At 40.4% G+C, this 18,083-nt stretch overlaps 1 protein-coding gene across 2 annotated transcripts in view; it reads left to right on the top strand.

Annotated features, from left to right (window-relative positions):
* Positions 1-1,156: 1,156 nt before the first annotated feature.
* Positions 1,157-18,083, top strand: part of LOC134440116 (uncharacterized) — a 209,537-nt gene continuing 192,610 nt past the window's right edge. For both annotated transcript variants that reach the window (XR_010032908.1, XM_063190061.1), the window contains exons 1-10: positions 1,157-1,242; positions 1,415-1,560; positions 3,361-3,499; positions 11,672-11,941; positions 12,155-12,460; positions 13,472-13,629; positions 13,905-13,943; positions 14,113-14,178; positions 17,134-17,202; positions 17,755-17,874. Coding sequence is in view for 1 of the 2 variants with exons in the window: in XM_063190061.1 (XP_063046131.1) it covers positions 11,716-11,941; positions 12,155-12,460; positions 13,472-13,629; positions 13,905-13,943; positions 14,113-14,178; positions 17,134-17,202; positions 17,755-17,874 (984 nt within the window). In the remaining variant the exon portion in view is untranslated. The remainder of the gene's footprint in view (positions 1,243-1,414; positions 1,561-3,360; positions 3,500-11,671; positions 11,942-12,154; positions 12,461-13,471; positions 13,630-13,904; positions 13,944-14,112; positions 14,179-17,133; positions 17,203-17,754; positions 17,875-18,083) is intronic.

The following is an 18,083-nucleotide window of genomic DNA, read 5'->3' as shown; positions in this document are numbered from 1 at the left end:
TGTCTGCTGAAACTTGACAATATTACTGTAAGTTCTGTGAAACCAATGTGGATTTCAATGAAATGTACAATAACATGGGAGTTATGTCCTTCTGATTTCCTACAGCTTTGGCATTTATGAGTCAGGCTCCGCTAGCATCTTGCTAACAAAATTGCTTTACGGCCGTCGTGATCACAGCAATGCAGCCGGCCGACCAATCCAAACGCAGTGTGTGAAGCCACTCGTGACGTCATATTGACAATAAAGACGTATTTTACAAAGATCCAGCAAGTTTAAACATTCAAACGAACTGCTGTCTGAAAGGATAATCTATCCTGCCTTTTGGAAAAAAATAAAATGAAACGATGATACCAATTCTCTCCCAAAGCAATGGCAGCATCGTGGTTGAGCTCCATGGGACCACATTCATTTCAACAGCCTCTGCGCTCCTTGGCGCTCCTCTGCGCTGTCTGGATGGCGCCACTTAGTGGACAGTACCACCCGGAAAAAGTAGCGAGATTGCTCTCTCGTACTACCCATAAACACTCTCTGATTTCACAAACTGTTGTGCACTGGAGTCGGCCGAGCGCCCGAGATAGGGCTCTGTGTGCCCGCCTGCCATGATGTGAAGGCGTGAAGTGAAGTCAAGAATAACAGGTAACAACTACCGGTAATATGACTACGCATGGGACAAATACAGTAGTATTATAGAACCATCTTAGGGGTGTATTCAAACAACTATTTTAAAGCCTTCTCGTAAATGGAGATAATACAGTAGAGTGAGCTATTATTTTGACACGAGTTTGTTAAGCATTCATCACCGCCGCCACGGAAATAGGAATTTGGAAACATGTGGCTTGTCTTGACTTCACGCCGTCATATCATAGCCGCAGCAGTTTAATGCCGTCAGTTGTGATTAGTGGGAATATACATTTTCCATGATTTGTTTGACCCAATGCTGCATTTTATTTACTGGACGATGAAAAGCGAAATGTATTCCCTCCCATCTTTCTCGCTGTTAGCTCTACTATTGTGTAAGTAGACAGCATTTTTGTGTCTGGTCTGGCCGCCGCCCCTCTGTCGAATGGCGGAGTGACTGTTTACTAACAAGAAAATTCTAGCCATTATTAGTTGTAGGCCTAACACCATTGTATAATAATAATAATGAGTAATTAATATTATTATTGGTGCATCTGCTGTCTTCAATATTGTGAGAAGTTGACTTGTCTGTTTTTGCAGGTTCTGCGGTCGCTGCAGATGATTGTAAGTTCATTTGACTTAAGTTTATTTGTTAGTGTCTGGGGAAAAACAAAAATAATCAACTAGGTTTTCAAAGTTCTTTGAAGTATTAAACGCTCTCTCTCTCTCTCTCTCTCCCTCTCTCTCTCTCTCTCTCTCTCTCTCTCTCTCTCTCTCTCTCTCTCTCTCTCTCAAGGGGACGACTGGTTTACTACCTCTACAAAGACGATATGCCCTGGCCAATCTGTCACCATTACAGATGCAAGGGCTTACCACGATCGTCTGTATTTTAAGTCTGGCATACACGGAAGTTCTCAAGTGGAAATTGCAAACGACACTCATGTAAGTATTCCCACCTCAGGGACCTTCACAAATAATTTGACCTAATCCACAGTGTTCTGTGATATAAGTGTGTCACTTAGCTTTGAGCTCAAAGACCAAGTCGGTCTCTTACTATCCTTGTGTATCCTTGTGACTATTACTTGTTATTACTTGTGTAATCATACTGACCTTTTGCACATTTCAATTTTTCAATTGTAATTCAATTGTGTTATCATGTGAAGCATTGTATACTGTACCTAAAGAGTTAATCAGGGAGTTACTCCAGAAAGGAGACAAAACACTAAAAACAGATACTCAGAGCTAGGTGAGCTCTTTTACTGATTTTGATTTCCCCTCTTTTTTGTCTTTGATAATAACATGCTAGCTATCTAGTTAGGTATGTAGGTGTAGGTATAGGTATGTAGAGGAGTGTATATTGGAGTGTATATGATGTGAGTATATGTGTTATATGTGAATGTCTGAAGATGAAATGCGTCCGTGTGGAGATGGTGTCTATATGTTTATTAAATGAGATGTGTACTATAAGATCTAACCTGATGGAACTGAACAGTCTGATGTGAAACCAAATATCCCTATGGGAAAATAAAGAATCAAAAGAATCGAATCTAGTTCCTAGTGACCCATCCTAGTAATAGTCAATGGTTGCGGTGGGCAACTGTGTGTTCTGCGGTAAAGAATAACCTACATCTTGTGCTGGGCAGTAACAATAGCTGACATATTCTCTATAGCTCTCATATTTCCTGTAGGCCTAATGTGTATTTTACAAATAAACCAAAGTACTTGCTACGAACGAAAACATTTGCCAACACTCTTGAACATGACAGGCCCGTAGCCTTTTCCACCCGAAAGTGGACTTCATTTGGCGCTGTACTCCAATGCCCCCTATACGCGAGCACGCTTCTTTTAACATAGGCCTATACCTTATCCATATTTACCTGGAATTTGTCTCTCTCTCTCAGCCACTTCATCTCGCTGCCCAGCACTGTTACCTTGCCTCCCACTGCTACTAGCTGTTGGCTCAGCCTCTACATCCTGACTCCCTGAATAAATACAGCATAATAAAGACATTTAAGTCAATTGTAGAGTGTTCAAATCAGACTTAATATTTTATTCTAGCAATTATTTTCTATTGTGCACATAGAAATTTGAGAGTTTTGTTAATTTTAACAAGCAGATATTGCATTTTTCATAAAACGGTTTTAACAAAAAGCAAACACAGCTAACATCTGCACCTGAAACAATCATCAGGTGCAGGGAAAACTACACTGTTCCACTCACATTTACTCTATCCATACATTTTTACATTTACTATGGCCTTGGGAGCAACAGGCAATTAAGGACAGTTGAGAAATGTGTGTTACCACTAAGCGCCTGTAGGTGGCATTTGCGATTCTGATTTGGTTAATTACTGCGTGTTTGAAAATTCACACATTAGGCACGCGCAGAACAGAGGTTGTAGCCTACTGTTTTTAGGTGATGGAGACACCTTTTCTGACCGCATTGCCAGGAATTAGAAATTTAGGAATTAGGAACTTAAGTAGTCCTAACTCGTTTTCAGTTTATAGGCATTTGATACGTTTTTGATCAGTTTACTTGTGCCTTTTTAAAGAAATATCTTTACATTTGGAAACCGAAAACTTAAGTTGGAATGTGACTCAAGCCCTACCGTGTAGATCTACAAAATAATCTATCTTGATCATCAGCACTGCAAGATCCCCCCGATCCCCCCCTCCCTACGGGCCTGACATGGGCACCCCAGTACATTTGGATTCATTGTTCATGTTCTTTGCATTCCCTCAGGTCTTTGACCCCTCTTATGAGAAGAAAAATAATCGGGTGGTAATTCCTGAGGTCAAGAGACAACATGAAGGCACATACACCTGGGATAGCTCACGTTTGCCTGGAATTGGGCAAAGAAATGTACAACTTGTTCTCAAAGGTAATAAAAATGCCCTGTATTATGATGATGCTGCATAGAGAATGTATATATACGTATACAAACCCCAAATCCGGTGAAGTTGGGACGTTTGGTAAACTGAGAATAAAATCAAAATGCTATCATTTTCAAAACATTCAATACATTCATGCCCTGATGAAGGCCAATATGGCCGCAACGCGTAGGCCCATGTGCTTTTAAACTAATTTTGCCATGTTAAATTAAAGGCTTTTTTATATTTTTCTCAAATCTCAGAGTGCCTCTGCTTTTTCCTTCCTTTTTGATTCAATACATTCCTTAGATGGAGAATAGTGAAAAGACAACATATCAAGTGTTAAAACCGAGAAAAAATATTGTTTTAGGGGACATATGTACTCATTTCTAATTTGATAACTGCAACACGTCTCAAATAAGTTGGGACGGGGATCAGTGAAATGTTATAAACATACAAATGAGATAAAACGCAAAGGAAGAACATTTCAAAATTAATTGTACTGATGTACAATTTGAGTGTCCAGGTATAAGACAATCACAGAGAGGCTGAGTCACTCAGAATTAAAGATGCAGAGGGAACATTTACCATAGTTATTACATAAAGTTTTGAATTCCCTTGATTTACCGTGGTTGAGTGTATATAAGACATATTTGTGTCATTAAAATCATTGTATAGGTTCATAACATCATGAAATATATATTGGCTGTAGTCTCACTCTAGCACTCCGAGAATTACAGCTAGTTAAAACTTGACCATATTAAGGACGCTTCGTATGTGAGGGGTTTAACATTTCCCTATCCACCCGAGCTCACTTGAAATAGACCCAGAAGACATGGGAAACTGTAATTTGCTTGCAGAAGTCAGCAGAAGTTGCAGAAGTCAATTCTTTTTGAAAATAATAGTCTTGCACATCCTGTACTACAGTGAAAATTGACCATCCAACTTGTGTTAGTGCTAACTTCAAAAGTCAGCCTCCATGATGGCATTGGGGTGCAGTAGTACATTGGTTAAGCTGTTCTAACTCGCCTGTAGAATTGAATACAGTACTGAATGAAATAATGGGTTTTAAACAGCATGAAAAGCCACTCATGCTTTATAGTTTGAAGGGAGATCTTCGATTACTGCCACATAGTAAGGACAAATTGCATTCTCTACTATGTTTTAACAGTTTAACTCCAACATAAGGACCAGCAGGACATAAAATGGCAGGCTTTTGGTCAAGACCTGTCACACTGTAAGCACTACAGAAAGGAAAACATTGCAAAACATGACAAGGAATACACCTACCATTGAAGCTGTTGAAATCATGTCCAAGATAGGAATCAACACTGTTTTTATATAAAATCATCTAATCGGTTAATGCTATTAACTGCTAAGTGTTGTCCTTTGTTTTTTTTAAGTCTTCCTCAACATTTTCTGCCTTTTATTGTCCCCGTCCCAGCTCTTTTGAGACACGTTGGATTTACATATTCATGAATATCCCCCAAAACAATAATTTTGGTCAGTTTTGATGGCTGATATATTTTCTTTGTACCGTTCTCCAACTAATGTCAGACCCAGACTTTTTGAAAATGGCAGTATTTTGTTATTATTCACAATTAACCTTGCGTCCCAACTTCTATGGAGTTGGGGTTTGTATATGAATTTAGTAATGTGATTTGCATGTATGAATGTATCTTACACAGCTAAAAATGTTTGGCATATCAGCTGTAGATTAGGCTTTAAGTTCTAAGGGTATTTCTTACCCTTTACTATGATATGTTGAAGCTCAGATGAATCGATGATGAGTTAGTAGTAAGAAAAATCACCACATTTGGCTTGGTGGCTTTCACTCTACACTACAGGAACTGTTCCGAGGTTAGACACATAAAAGGGTCGGAGACTCTTTTTTCACAACCACAGCATTTAATGTTAAGTTAAGTGCACAAAAAACCTCTAGGTCTGAATGTGATTTAACTCAAACATTTGTCAAAAAGGTCAGAGGTGCGCACACATCCCAAAAAAGCAATTGCAGTGGGTGCAGGATATAAAAGAACGCACATGATAAAAGAAGAAATATCCGCACACCATAAAAGCTCCCCTGTCTTGAAAAGTTGGCAAAACGTTTCAACCTGTAGACCTAAAGGGCCGTACACACACATCGCTGCTATTTACTAGCTTCTCGCTTGCTCGCCTACTCGCCACTCTATCATGGAACGTTCGCTGAAAGTTCCCGCGCCTTTAACTGCCAATGAACAGGCGAGAAGTACCGAACTCTGCATTCCAATTGGTTACTCGCTTATAGTGTGGTATGAATTGTCTGAATAACAGCTCCGTAGGATTTTTGTGCTAAAATTGTTTTAATTTTTTTGCATCATTTGCTTTGTTTGCCGTCCTACTACTGAAAAATTATGGGTGTCGAATTTTCTGACCCCGTCATACCCCTCCTCTAGGGGACGCTTTCTCGCCCTGGTCAGTATAGCTACCGAACCCATATCTCTACTAATAATGATCACATTTTCACAATCTTGGTGTCAATTTCAGGGTTATTGATGATGCTGAGTCCATTTATGACACTTTAATTTTGATCAGTAGTTGCTATTAGACATATTTTGGAGATTTAAAGGCTATTTTGTCCACCAACCAGCCTGCTGTGGGAGATATGACTACGATGGCTCATATGTCTCATTGGATCTGTGTACATCATATACATCATAAAGATTTCAACTTTATTAGGGTCAGTACTGTGAGAAAATTATGGGTTTCAAATGTATAACCCCTCCAGGGGGCGCCTTTTCACCTAGGCCAGGATACGTATTGCAACCATAAATGCAGCAATAAATATCCTATTTTCACAAACATAGTGTCAATTTAGGGGTTATTGAGGATCCTGGGTCCATTTATGGCAGTTCTAGTGTGATCAGAAGTTATTATGACTCATTTTTAGGTAGTGGCCAAGAGTTGTCAAAACACGATTGAAAATGAATATACCAGGACCTTCTTCAAATAAATACTAAATATTAACCAACCTGAGGGGGTTGTGTGCACTCAGGAAGTTGGTGCCGACCAGCTATGTAATTTGTGCGTGAACAACAACAGTAACTGTGTTTCATATAGTGACTTTTTGGGTTGGAGTTGAAGGCCCCATTGAGGTTTTTGTTTGTTTGTTTGTTTGTTTGTTTTTATTTACCATTTTAACCAACCATTTATAACATCCCAACCTTAATATTCCAACCAAACATTTTTGAGGTACAAAAACATCATGTACTTTAATAGTAATATCAACTAATTTATACAAAATATCATGGACATGAATAGTAAACAGCCTGCTTGAACTTACACTCCTTCCTTTACCAACCACTTCTTTCTATCTAAGGACGAACCGGGCAGACACAAAAAAACAACTGTTCACTGAGGAGTGCTGGTCATTAAGCATTGCTGCTTCGTTTTGCAGGTGCACTTTGGCTCAAGGAAATAAGTCACTTGAAGATATGATCAGATTTAACTCCAGTTTCAGCCATAGCATCAACAATTAGAACTATTCCTGGTTCAGTCATTTGATGGGACACCAGCATTTCACCTGTAGTCTTTCCACAGCATGCATGAGGCTAGCTTCATCAGTTGTGATATAGAGGGAGACATTAATGGATTGCCAGTCCAGTAAAGCTCAATTGAATTTTGCATCTTCACAGCTTTTTTCCTTGATGGCAACATCTCTCGTAAGCTGGTAGTGTTCACTTCGCACAGACTTGCTGGGTTGAGGGAAGCTGTCCAAATAGCGCATCACAATATGAGCAAGATGTGGTTTTGTGGTGACAAGATATGGGCAGTGACATCCTGACTCAGTCCTACTTTGCCGCCATGAAGTTCCTTCATTTTCCTTTATTCTCTGTTTCTGATCTGTGAACAAATGAGTGAAGGGAACCTTTGATTTTGCCGCAATAAGATCCCCTTACCTAAGAGCATCCCATGTAATAGGATCATCTTGTTCCAAAGCATTCATTTGAGTAAGATGGACTGCCAAGAGGCAGGCATAACTCAGGAGATCATATGCAAGGAGTACTTGATAAGGTTCCCCAAGGCAGCCAGATAACATTCCCAGTCCACTGGACGACAAGCGCTTGCTCTTATAGGTGTTGTACAAGAAACTGACCAAACTCTGCAGTGTCTTCTGCTTGAAGATGTTTCCAAATAGGACTGGGTGTTACTGTACAATTGCAATGCATCTGGACTGCAGATGCAGAGCCTCATTGAAATCCACACACTTAGGCTTGAATTCAAGGGGATGAGCAGAGGAAACGGCATCAAATCTTGTCATCATAATAGTCAGACTAGTTGTGATGTGATATTCAAGGGCCCACTTGTATGCTTCCCACAAAGACTCCATGGAGAGCTGCTGAAGAGAATGAATCACTTTCAATTGAGCATGTGCCAATGCCACTTGCATCAGTTGTTTTGCCAAGAGCATGCATTGCAGCAAACACTACATACACTGCATAACACCTGCTTGTAGGTGTTTTGGGAAAGGTCAAGATCAAAGATGATGAGAGTTCTCCTCTCAGGACCTACTAAAACAGCAGTGATTCCCTGTTTCAACATCAGAACAGAAAATGGGTTGCATAATTTAGGGTAGGTCTTGAAAGTGGAGCGATGATCTCTGAGTTTATCAGGTGATAAGTCTCAGATTGCAGAGATATCAGTAGAGATTTAGTGGCTGCCCAACTATGGATGACTTCATGTTTTACTAACTTCTTGGCATGTTTGGGTGTTTGTTAATCTATGGACAGAATGAGATAATCACGGTCAGTTTCCCATTCTGTACATGCTGCTGCTGTACTGTTGGTCGCATCTGTTGCTAAATAATTGGCAAGTGCCCATGTTGGAGTGAAAGCGTTGAAAACCATTTTGTCCACATTTATTTGTTTGAAAGTTGTACATTGAACTGGCCTAGTCCTTATGGTAAGTGTTTGAAATCAAACCTGAGATGTTGGGAGCTTCTCAGGGATGACAAGGAGTTGGTTGACAGCATCTAAATCTTCATCTCTTTGATTCATTACAAGCACTGTGTCATGGAAGGTGTTCTGTCCAGTGGGTTGTTTTCTAGGAGTTTACGGTTGTACAGTAAATGGCAAACCAAATATTTACTCCTTTTTTAACAAAATCAGATAAACAAAGCCCACCCGACTTGTTCATGCATTTCAGAACACATTGTCCTATTTGTTTTTCGAGTCCAATTATTCTCTGGTAGTCACTGCCAATACAAATTACTCACTTTGGTTACTTTATTCCCCCATCCTCCATAGAGAAATAATGACTTCAGTTGCTGTGGTAGCGTTGGAAACCTTTGGTCTACTCACACAATTAAACAGTTCTTGTCTTCTGTTAAATAGTTTTGCTTTTCTATCACGATTTCTTTCTCCTAATATTGCCAATCGGCCAAGCCTTATACAAAGTGAATTAGAAACTGAGCTACTACTTTCATTGTCATCTATCTTAATTAGGGATGCAATTTATCGATTAATTCATTAATCATTAGTTGATAGCCTTATCGATCGACTTACGATTAATTGATAAGCGGCGTTTTCCCTCTGAAATCTCAATGTTTCTTAAAAAAAAACCTACTAAATTCTAAAAATTGTTATTAAAAATTTAGATAAAATATCACATTTAAATTAATTCTATTTCAATTCTTTAATCCAAAGGTGATTTAAATATTGCCACCATTCACACCCCACTTCACACACACTCTTCACATGCCCTTTTCACCTGGGTCTCTTGTCAGTTGAATTGTCGATTAATTGCGATTAATGTTTTTTAATCGATTAATGCATTGATCGATTAAAGCCGATTAATCGATTAATGGTTTGCATCCCTAATTTTAATAAAATATTGAAAGCCCTGAAACTGTTCATAAAATTGGGTAACGGAATGGGACGGATGCCATAGTAGTCATAACTCAAAATAGCCTTTAATGTGTAATAGCAACTTCTGATCACACTAGAACTGTCATAAATGGCCTCAGGATCCTCAATAACCCCTTAATTGACGCCATGTTTGTGAAAATAGGATCTTTATTGCTGCATTTATGGTTGCAATACGTATGAGACGGATGCCATGGTAGTCATATCTCCCAGAGCAGGCTTGAAAGTGGACAAAATAGCCTTTAAATCTCCAAAATATGTCTAATATTAACTTCTGATCAAAATTAAAGTGTCATAAATGGACTCAGCATCATCAATAACCCTGAAATTGACACCAATATTGTGAAAATGTGATCATTATTAGCAGAGATTAGAGGGTTCGGTAGCTATACTGGCCAGGGCGAGAAAGCGCCCCCCAGAGGAGGGGTATAACGGGGTCAGAAAATTCGTCACCCATCATTTTTCAGTAGTAGGACCCCAATCAAAGCAAATGATGCAAAAAAAATCAATTTTAGCACAAAAATCCTACGGAATGATACTTCATACCACACTATTACTCGCCTCGCTTGAAGATAAAATATTTTCAACTTGGGATCTGCCCACATCGCATCGCTTGTACAGTACTCGCCTACTCGCCTGCTAGTCTCGCTGGAACACATTGACATTCTATTGAGTTCATTCGCTGAGCGAGTAACTAGCAGCGACGTGTGTGTACGGCCCTTTAGGTCTTCGACAGGTGTCTTTCTCTTTCTCTTTTCACTTATCAGATCACGACAAGGGAGCTTTTGTGGTGTGCGGATATTTCTTCCTTTTTCATGTAACTCAAACATTTGACAGTCTGCTAGGAGTGACTCTAACTCACTCATAGGGTGCATTCACTTCCAATATGCAACCTTGCGTCCTCCACTTGTGCTTGTGGCCTCGTACCAGGAAGTAATACGTCGTGATGACAACAGCATTATATTTCAATATCTCGCAAAAGCTCAATTGTAAAGTCATGTTCTCATTTGCAAACTGGTTGGTGAATGAAGAATAGTCCCCCAAAATTGTTGTGGCTAGGCTGACAGTGGGGAAACTTTGTTTTCTCTGCGGAGGTGGGGCATCAGCAAAACGTCAGCCAACAAGCACAAGTGGAGGACGCAAGGTTGCATATTGGAATGCACACAATATCATGGTTTGCTGTAGAGAGGATAGGGAATAGAGCTTTTAAGCGGACGTGACGTAGTTCCGGGTTCACGGTAGCCTCGCGAGCCATCCTACGTACTTCCGCCAAAGGATTGGCTCCACTACTGTAGTCTGGCCGTGCTTCTCTGTGGAGTGCTTGGAGCAGTAGAATTTTGATTGCAACGCCCCCCCCCAGAAAACAGCCAATAATCGAATACGCCCCCCACGTGGGGATGAAAGGGGGAGAACGCTCGTGACAATGACGTACACATCTGCGCCAGAGCCATTGGTCTGCGCTATGTTGTTGTTGAGTAACTGCCAGCGATTGGGTGAGAGGTGTCCAATAATTTCAAACTATAACTGAGTGCAAACTTCCTGCTTCCTACAATCGCTTCAGAGCAAACAAATGCCAGACCATGAATACGAAATGAAATGGTAGTATTATGGGATGGTCAGGACCAGGCTAGGTTCACGGGACCGTACCCGACTATCTAATAGCACGGCACGTATCTTCTGATTCCAGTCATTATATGCACTGGGCTACATATATACTGTTTTAACCCCTTAGCGCAGCAGTATGGCTCTCTGTAATGTCATAGCAATGTTGTTATGATGTAGTGAAGCATTTTCAGCAAGTGAATAGGGTCGCCGCCGGCGACCCCTGCTGCAGTAAGAGGTTAAGAACTAAACGTAGATGATTCAAGCAAAAATATCGATATTTTGTACTGAGGTCGTCTGCATAAAAAATTTGAAAAAACTAGTGGTGGGCCGTTAACGGTATTAACGTGCTGCGACAATGTGAGACTCTTATCGGGCGATAAAGAAATAAAATACCGCCATTAATCTATTGTCAAAGTTGGGTTGGAGAGTTGGGTATATGCACGTCACCACTGTGTTTGATTGACAGGCGCGTTCAGGCTTTCCTCCTGTCGCATCTCCTTTCCAAAACATCCTGCTAAAAGCATCTTGAAATCCTGTGAATTTGGAGGATATGACGTTACTTAATTAAGAGCTCTATAGATCATCTTCTTCTTTTTTTCCCCTTTTATTTTTATTTTTATTTTTATTTTTAGTGTCCTGCAGTCCTGTATAATGGTTTATTTTGTCCTTTCAAAGACTGCTCGGTCCATAAAGAGGTGGCTTACGGAGCGGAGCTCTTTATGGCACTGCCCAAGGAAGCCGCCATTTTGGACTTCACCCCATCTGGCTCCAAGGACCAAAAGATCTTGTGGAGTCGCATCAATGCGGAGGACACGAGGGGAGCGAGGGGAACCATATCGGGAAACCGCTGGACTGCTTCCACAATGCGTTTTGCTGACACAGGACGCTACACTCTCCTCAGAGAGAGTGGTTGTGAAATCTCGAGCATTACTGCAAAAGTTGGAGGTACACAAAATAAATACAGATGTTCCTTCTCATGAACACCTCACCAACATGATTGCATACAGTATGCAGTAGTTATTTCAGCTCCCAATTCTCAAACCACTACACCGACTACACTGAACAACTGCAACGCACCACAACTTAAGCTTTCATCAACTCAATCTCACAGTCAATTCTCAGTAGCTTTCCCATTTTTTCATTCCCCCCCAACTACAGGACGTGAAAGGTATCATGATGTGGATATGCATGGCTCATTGGAATACAGAATTGGGCTTCCTGTATCTGAGGCAGTGGTCACTTTTATCGATCCCTGGAACAAGCAGCATGTGATCTTCAAGAACGGCATGATGACCGAAGACTCGTTTAGGATCTTCGAGGATCGAGTCCGAATATCTATAAACACTAAGCTTGACGTGCTGCAGTTCGAAATGTCAGGTGCAAACTCTAAAATGATCGGACGGTATGAGTTCACAGAGAAGAAAGGCAGAGCTTTTGTCTACCATGTCCATGGAAAGTCAAATGGTGGGTAATTTCTCAAAATGTTGAACTCAAAATGTTTTCAAAGATTCAAGTTTTAAAGATTCAAGATTCAAAAAGCTTTGGCTAATACGTTGCCATATTAGACATTTTCCTTTTGATTGAAGGTGTGTATGTGAGCGTGAGTGTGCGTGCGTGTGCGTGCGCGCATGTGTGTGTGTGTGTGTCATTTGTGTGAGTCGTTTGAGGAATGAGTGTTCTGTGTGTAGCAGCTATGGGGATGAATTATTTTTTGTAGATAGCTTTCCTGGCCAAAGGCACTCTGAACATTCTGTCAGAAGGAAGTAGATCAAAACAAGGATGGAGTGGGTGGCAGGGATCTAGGAGGATGGAGTTGGTCTTCCTTTCCACTGCCTGGATATACAGGAGAAACAGATCCTTCAGCATCATCATTTGACTTGTTTGAATGGAATGGGAGGATATTTAAGGTACACTGTGCAGGAAATAGTCAAAAAAAGGTACTGCAACTATGCTGCTCATTGAAACTGGGCTGCCTATTGCCATTTTTTTTTCATGAAAGTTTACTAAGTTTACTAATATTTTCTAGTATGGCCCAAGTACAGTCATTTTTGCAGCTAAAAATGGCTATTTCTGGAAATTCAAAATGGCGGACCACGTATGAATAGGGCAATTTTTCCAGTCATAATGAATACTTAGAATTTGATGGTGGTGGTAAGAATTCATGAACAAGGTAACATTAGTGAATGGGTGGCATGAATTCTGGAAATAAACAACAAAAAATCTTACACAGTGTACCTTTAAGGAATTTTTAAGGGATCAATTCAGAGATTTTAGTATTTCAATGAGCTTTCCAAGCTCAGCAACTCCAAACACTGTTGTATGTTCAAATTTAAAATGTTTTCAAGACATCATGGTTTTACCTAATGGAATGTTCTATTGTATTCTGAAGAAACTGATACATAGAATTTTAATATGCCAGTGAGTTTCCCACTCCCACACCATCACTGACTCTGGTTCGTCTTTTTCTGCACACAGAACCGCCAACCATTCCAGACCGGATTTTGCCTATAGCCTTGGCTGCCGGTATACTCACACTGTTCACCTTCTGTTGTTGTGTGAGGAGATGCTGTTGTAAAAAGAAGGAATCCTCATCTCCTGCTCCTGCCTCTTCCAGCCTACCAGTCTATATCCATGTAAGTTGTTGTGGTGCTTAGGGCCGCATAGGAATAACAATCTGTTTGCATTGATGCCTTGAATATGCAGCCAATGATTTGGCCACAATAGTATCGATCAAGTAATGTGTTTTGTTTATCAGGAAGCAGAGTGTTCGCCTGTTAAAGTATTGTGGAATAGTGGGTATATACTGTAGGCATATAATCAATATCAATGAAACAAATGGCTTAACACATGAACAGACTGTTCTTTTGGTCACCCCACAGCATCTGTTTTCCCTCTCTGTTCATTACAGGAACCTGCCCCAGGACCTAGACCAGCCTATCAGCCAGCGGTGAGCACAGACCTCTTTCAAAGAGTTTATTTTTTGCTAATATCACTCAAAAGTTTACTTTTATGGCTTGATTTGGCTGTATTTCTGTATTCCTCTTCTTATGTATTCCTTCCCTCCATGTCATAGTTGACCCCTCCCTTTCATACTCTGCACATTCATCACTTTGCAGGCTCGAGGTCCAGTGGGAGGTACCATTGACACTCCAGCAGCACCGAGTTACAACAGCTCTCCACCTGTGAGTTAAGCCTTCATTAAATTACAGATTGTCGTCTTTAACGGATACTGTACCCAGGCCCACCGACAGGGGTGGACAAACGGGTCTCTTTTCCCGAGCCCAGGAATGAGGGCCCTCCAGAACTAGGCCCTCATGAAGTTGCGATTAATGGTCCTGTTTTATTTCAAAATACTGTTAGTTGGTTTGAGGGAGGAAGAATGTGCTATATTTGCATTGAATTATTTCTAGATTTTAGATTTTTCTTGTCCTTAAAAAGGGATCAAGAACCTCCCACCTAACCCCACCCCCAGTGCACAAGGCAGGTTAGGAGGAAGGGGGGCCCATTCAGAGATTTTTGTCCCGGGCCCAGCCAAAGCTGTCAGCGGCCCTGACTGTACCGGTTCTGAAATTAAGCTCATTTTACACCTCCCCTTGAGTTAAATAATTTAGTTTTACTGAAAAAATACAGAGGACATGACCTCTGTGTCCTCAATGGTAGTTACGGCCACGATGCTAGCTTGTAGGTAGAATTTGTGCAAGTGCAAGAGAGGTAAAACTGAAGTTACTGAGGTTCTGGTTATAGATAACCAGAAATATGCATTCTTAAATGTTTTGAAATGTGCATTCTTAAACTCTGATTGCAAGTAAACGAGAGGTCAAAACTGCAGTAACCTCAACAATGGCATGGTCATTATGTCTAATGCCATATGTTTCAATCTATATTCTGTGCAATTTCTATAGAAATGTTAAAGGATCTCCAGGTAGGATTAAAAGTGTAATTAATCACGGTCCCGAGTCGGACGATGCTTATGCGAGTCATTAGTAAGTGAACGATGGCTGTCGCGACCACTTCCACGGTCCACTGTCAGAAAACCGCACATACAACTTTTGACAGCGTCGGACTGAACAAGTGTCGTGGGAAACACTTTTCATTTGAAACATCGCTTTACATACCGTATTCAGATTTGTATCACCTGCTGGCATTCCGTGATGAAAAACAGTCTCACAGCAAGTATATTTGAACAGCATTTTTTCATTAGGCTGTAGATTTTTAGACAGGCATGCCACTGGCACCGCGCAAATAAATGACGTCATCCTATCTTGTGCCCCTTTAAGATACCAAAACTGAATGAACTTGCTGCTACTTACCTAACAATGAATAGCATGTGGAACACTAGTCATGGTAGGTATGACAAGAATCTGACCAAGTAGTAATCCAGGTTAAGTTAACCTTGAGGTAGCGGTCAATAATCTAATACAAGAGCCTGGTTTAATTCAGCCAGGTTTAGCACTTAACCATGTTCTTGAAATAGTCCCCTGTACAGCTATGTGATGCATCTAATCTATGTATTTATTAATTATTTATATTCCCGAAACGCGGAGCGTCGGGGATGTAATGGTTTTTGCGTGCGCCGCCGCCGCCGCGTCCGCGTGCGCCGCCGCGTAAGGTCTTTCGTGTTAACGCGATAACTTTTGAACGGATGTTTGGATTTGTCCCAGATTTTTTGGGTGAATGCTCTAGGGCAGGTTCATGAACTGATTTGAGTTTGGAGGTCAACACTTTCAAGATGGCTGAATTCAAGATGGCCGAATTTTTGTTTGGCCCATAACTTCTGACTGGGTGGATGGATTTCTCCCAGAGTTGGTGTGTTAATGCTCTAGGGTAGGTTCATGAACTTATTCGAGTTTGGAGGCCAACACTTTCAAGATGGCTGAATTCAAGATGGCCGAATTTTTGTTTGGCTCATAACTTCTGACCAGTCGGATGGATTTGTCCCAGATTTGGTGTGTTAATGCTCTAGGGTAGGTTCATGAACTTATTCGAGTTTGGAGGCCAACACTTTCAAGATGGCTGAATTCAAGATGGCCGAATTTTTGTTTGGCTCATAACTTCTGACCAGTCGGATGGATTTGTCCCAGATTTGGTGTGTTAATGCTCTAGGGTAGGTTCATGAACTTATTCGAGTTTGGAGGCCAACACTTTCAAGATGGCTGAATTCAAGATGGCCGAATTTTTGTTTGGCTCATAACTTCTGACCAGTCGGATGAATTTGTCCCAGATTAAGTGTGTTAATGCTCTAGGGTAGGTTCATGAACTGATTTGAGTTTGGAGGTCAACAGTTTCAAAATGACGGTATTTTTATTTGGCCCATAACTTCTGACTGGGTGGATTGATTTGCCCGGTACTACCTTATTTTAACAGTTCACAATTTCAGTGAATCTACCATATTAGGTACAGTGTAACAATATTTAATACCATGTAATACTAGTGTAATACCAGTGTAACAATATGCAATACCAAGTACAGTGTAATAACCAGTGTACAATATTTAATACCATGTAATACTAGTGTAATACCAGTGTAACAATATGCAATACCATGTAATACCACTTACACAAAAATACATGATGTAGTACAAAATTGTTACATGGTGTTACACTGGTATTACATGGTATTAAATATTGTTACAATGGTTATTACACTGTATCTAATGTGGTATATTCACTGTAATAGTGAACCATTAAAACAGTGTTACCATTTGCCCCATTTTTGCTTCATTTTCACAATAGTCATTTGGTTTTGAGCCTATGCACGTCATTGATCTATGTATAGATATTAAATATATTTCTTTAATATTTTGTATTTATCATATACGTTTATGAAAAGGTGGACGGGAGTGGTAGGAATGATGGGGGACTGGAAGCGTTGCGTTTCAGGGATATACCTTAAGCAGTCGAAGGCGACTGCACAGGCAGTCTAGTTTGTATTATTTTTATTGTTGAGTCCTTTGCCACAGCGACTCAATTCATCACTACATATTTTTTGTTATAATAGTATTTTACTATTGTTGTTTTTGTTATTATTATTATTGTTATTATTATTATTGTATATCTCTAACATGTATAAAATGCTGCCCTATTATGTTAATATGGATGTGTTATTTCTGTTCTATTTTCCTATTATTTCTGTCCCAGTCTTATGATGCGCTGAGTGCCAATGGTCCTGAGCCCTACGTTCCTTATGTTCCCTACGCTCCACCCGAGGTTTGTTTATTGTACAGTATTGAAGAATGCGGACGGTTGTCCGGTTGAGGTTGCTTCAGTGATTGGAGATGCAACATTATACCTTACCTATTACATTTGCTCACTGTATGGTTAATGAACTAAAACATGTTGTGCTTTTCTGGTACATTTAATATTCTCTTTCGGAAGCACCTAATTTGGATGTAGAATCTTCATTGAATACCGTTTGTTTGCGGTCGATTTATTAACACATGGAGTGCCAAATCAGCCAATCAGATGTACGAACACATGGAATGCCAAATCAGCCAATCAGATTTACTAACACGTGGAATGCCAAATCAGCCAATCAGATTTACTAACACATGGAATGCCAAATCAGCCAATCACAATCAAGAACCAGACACACAGTTTATATATTTTTTTCCTTCCCTCCTGAGGTATTCCTCTCTTCATTTTTTCCTCTTTCTCTTACTTTTCCTCTACTTCCTCTTCTTTTTGCCCTCCTCCACGTCTTTGTTCTTCATTATCTTCTCCTTCTTCCACTTCATCATAATCTTCTTCTCCTACATCTAGGCCCCAACCGGAGCATATGGTGCACCTTCAGCCCCGGACTACCAGTACCAGCCTAGTGGATGGAGCATGACTGACATTCTCAACACTTCACCACTCAGTATGGGCACGACAGACACCAGGGTATGCAACACAGACAAGCTCATGTTCTACAAAGTAGTGCAGGGATGTCAAACTCACACACACACCTACACACACATTAATGTATTTTAGTATGACTTGAACATGAAATTTTGGGCGTCACATGCTCATACAAGTGCATCAGTGATGTCTTCCGCTCATTTGCAACAGCCTGTGCAGGCACATTTGAACTACAATATCTGCTGGGATTG

This window comes from Engraulis encrasicolus, chromosome 23, assembly GCF_034702125.1.
Source record: "Engraulis encrasicolus isolate BLACKSEA-1 chromosome 23, IST_EnEncr_1.0, whole genome shotgun sequence".
Taxonomy (NCBI): Eukaryota; Metazoa; Chordata; class Actinopteri; order Clupeiformes; family Engraulidae; genus Engraulis; species Engraulis encrasicolus.
The sequence above is the reverse complement of the archived record's forward strand: the minus strand, read 5'-3'. Positions and strand labels throughout refer to the sequence as shown.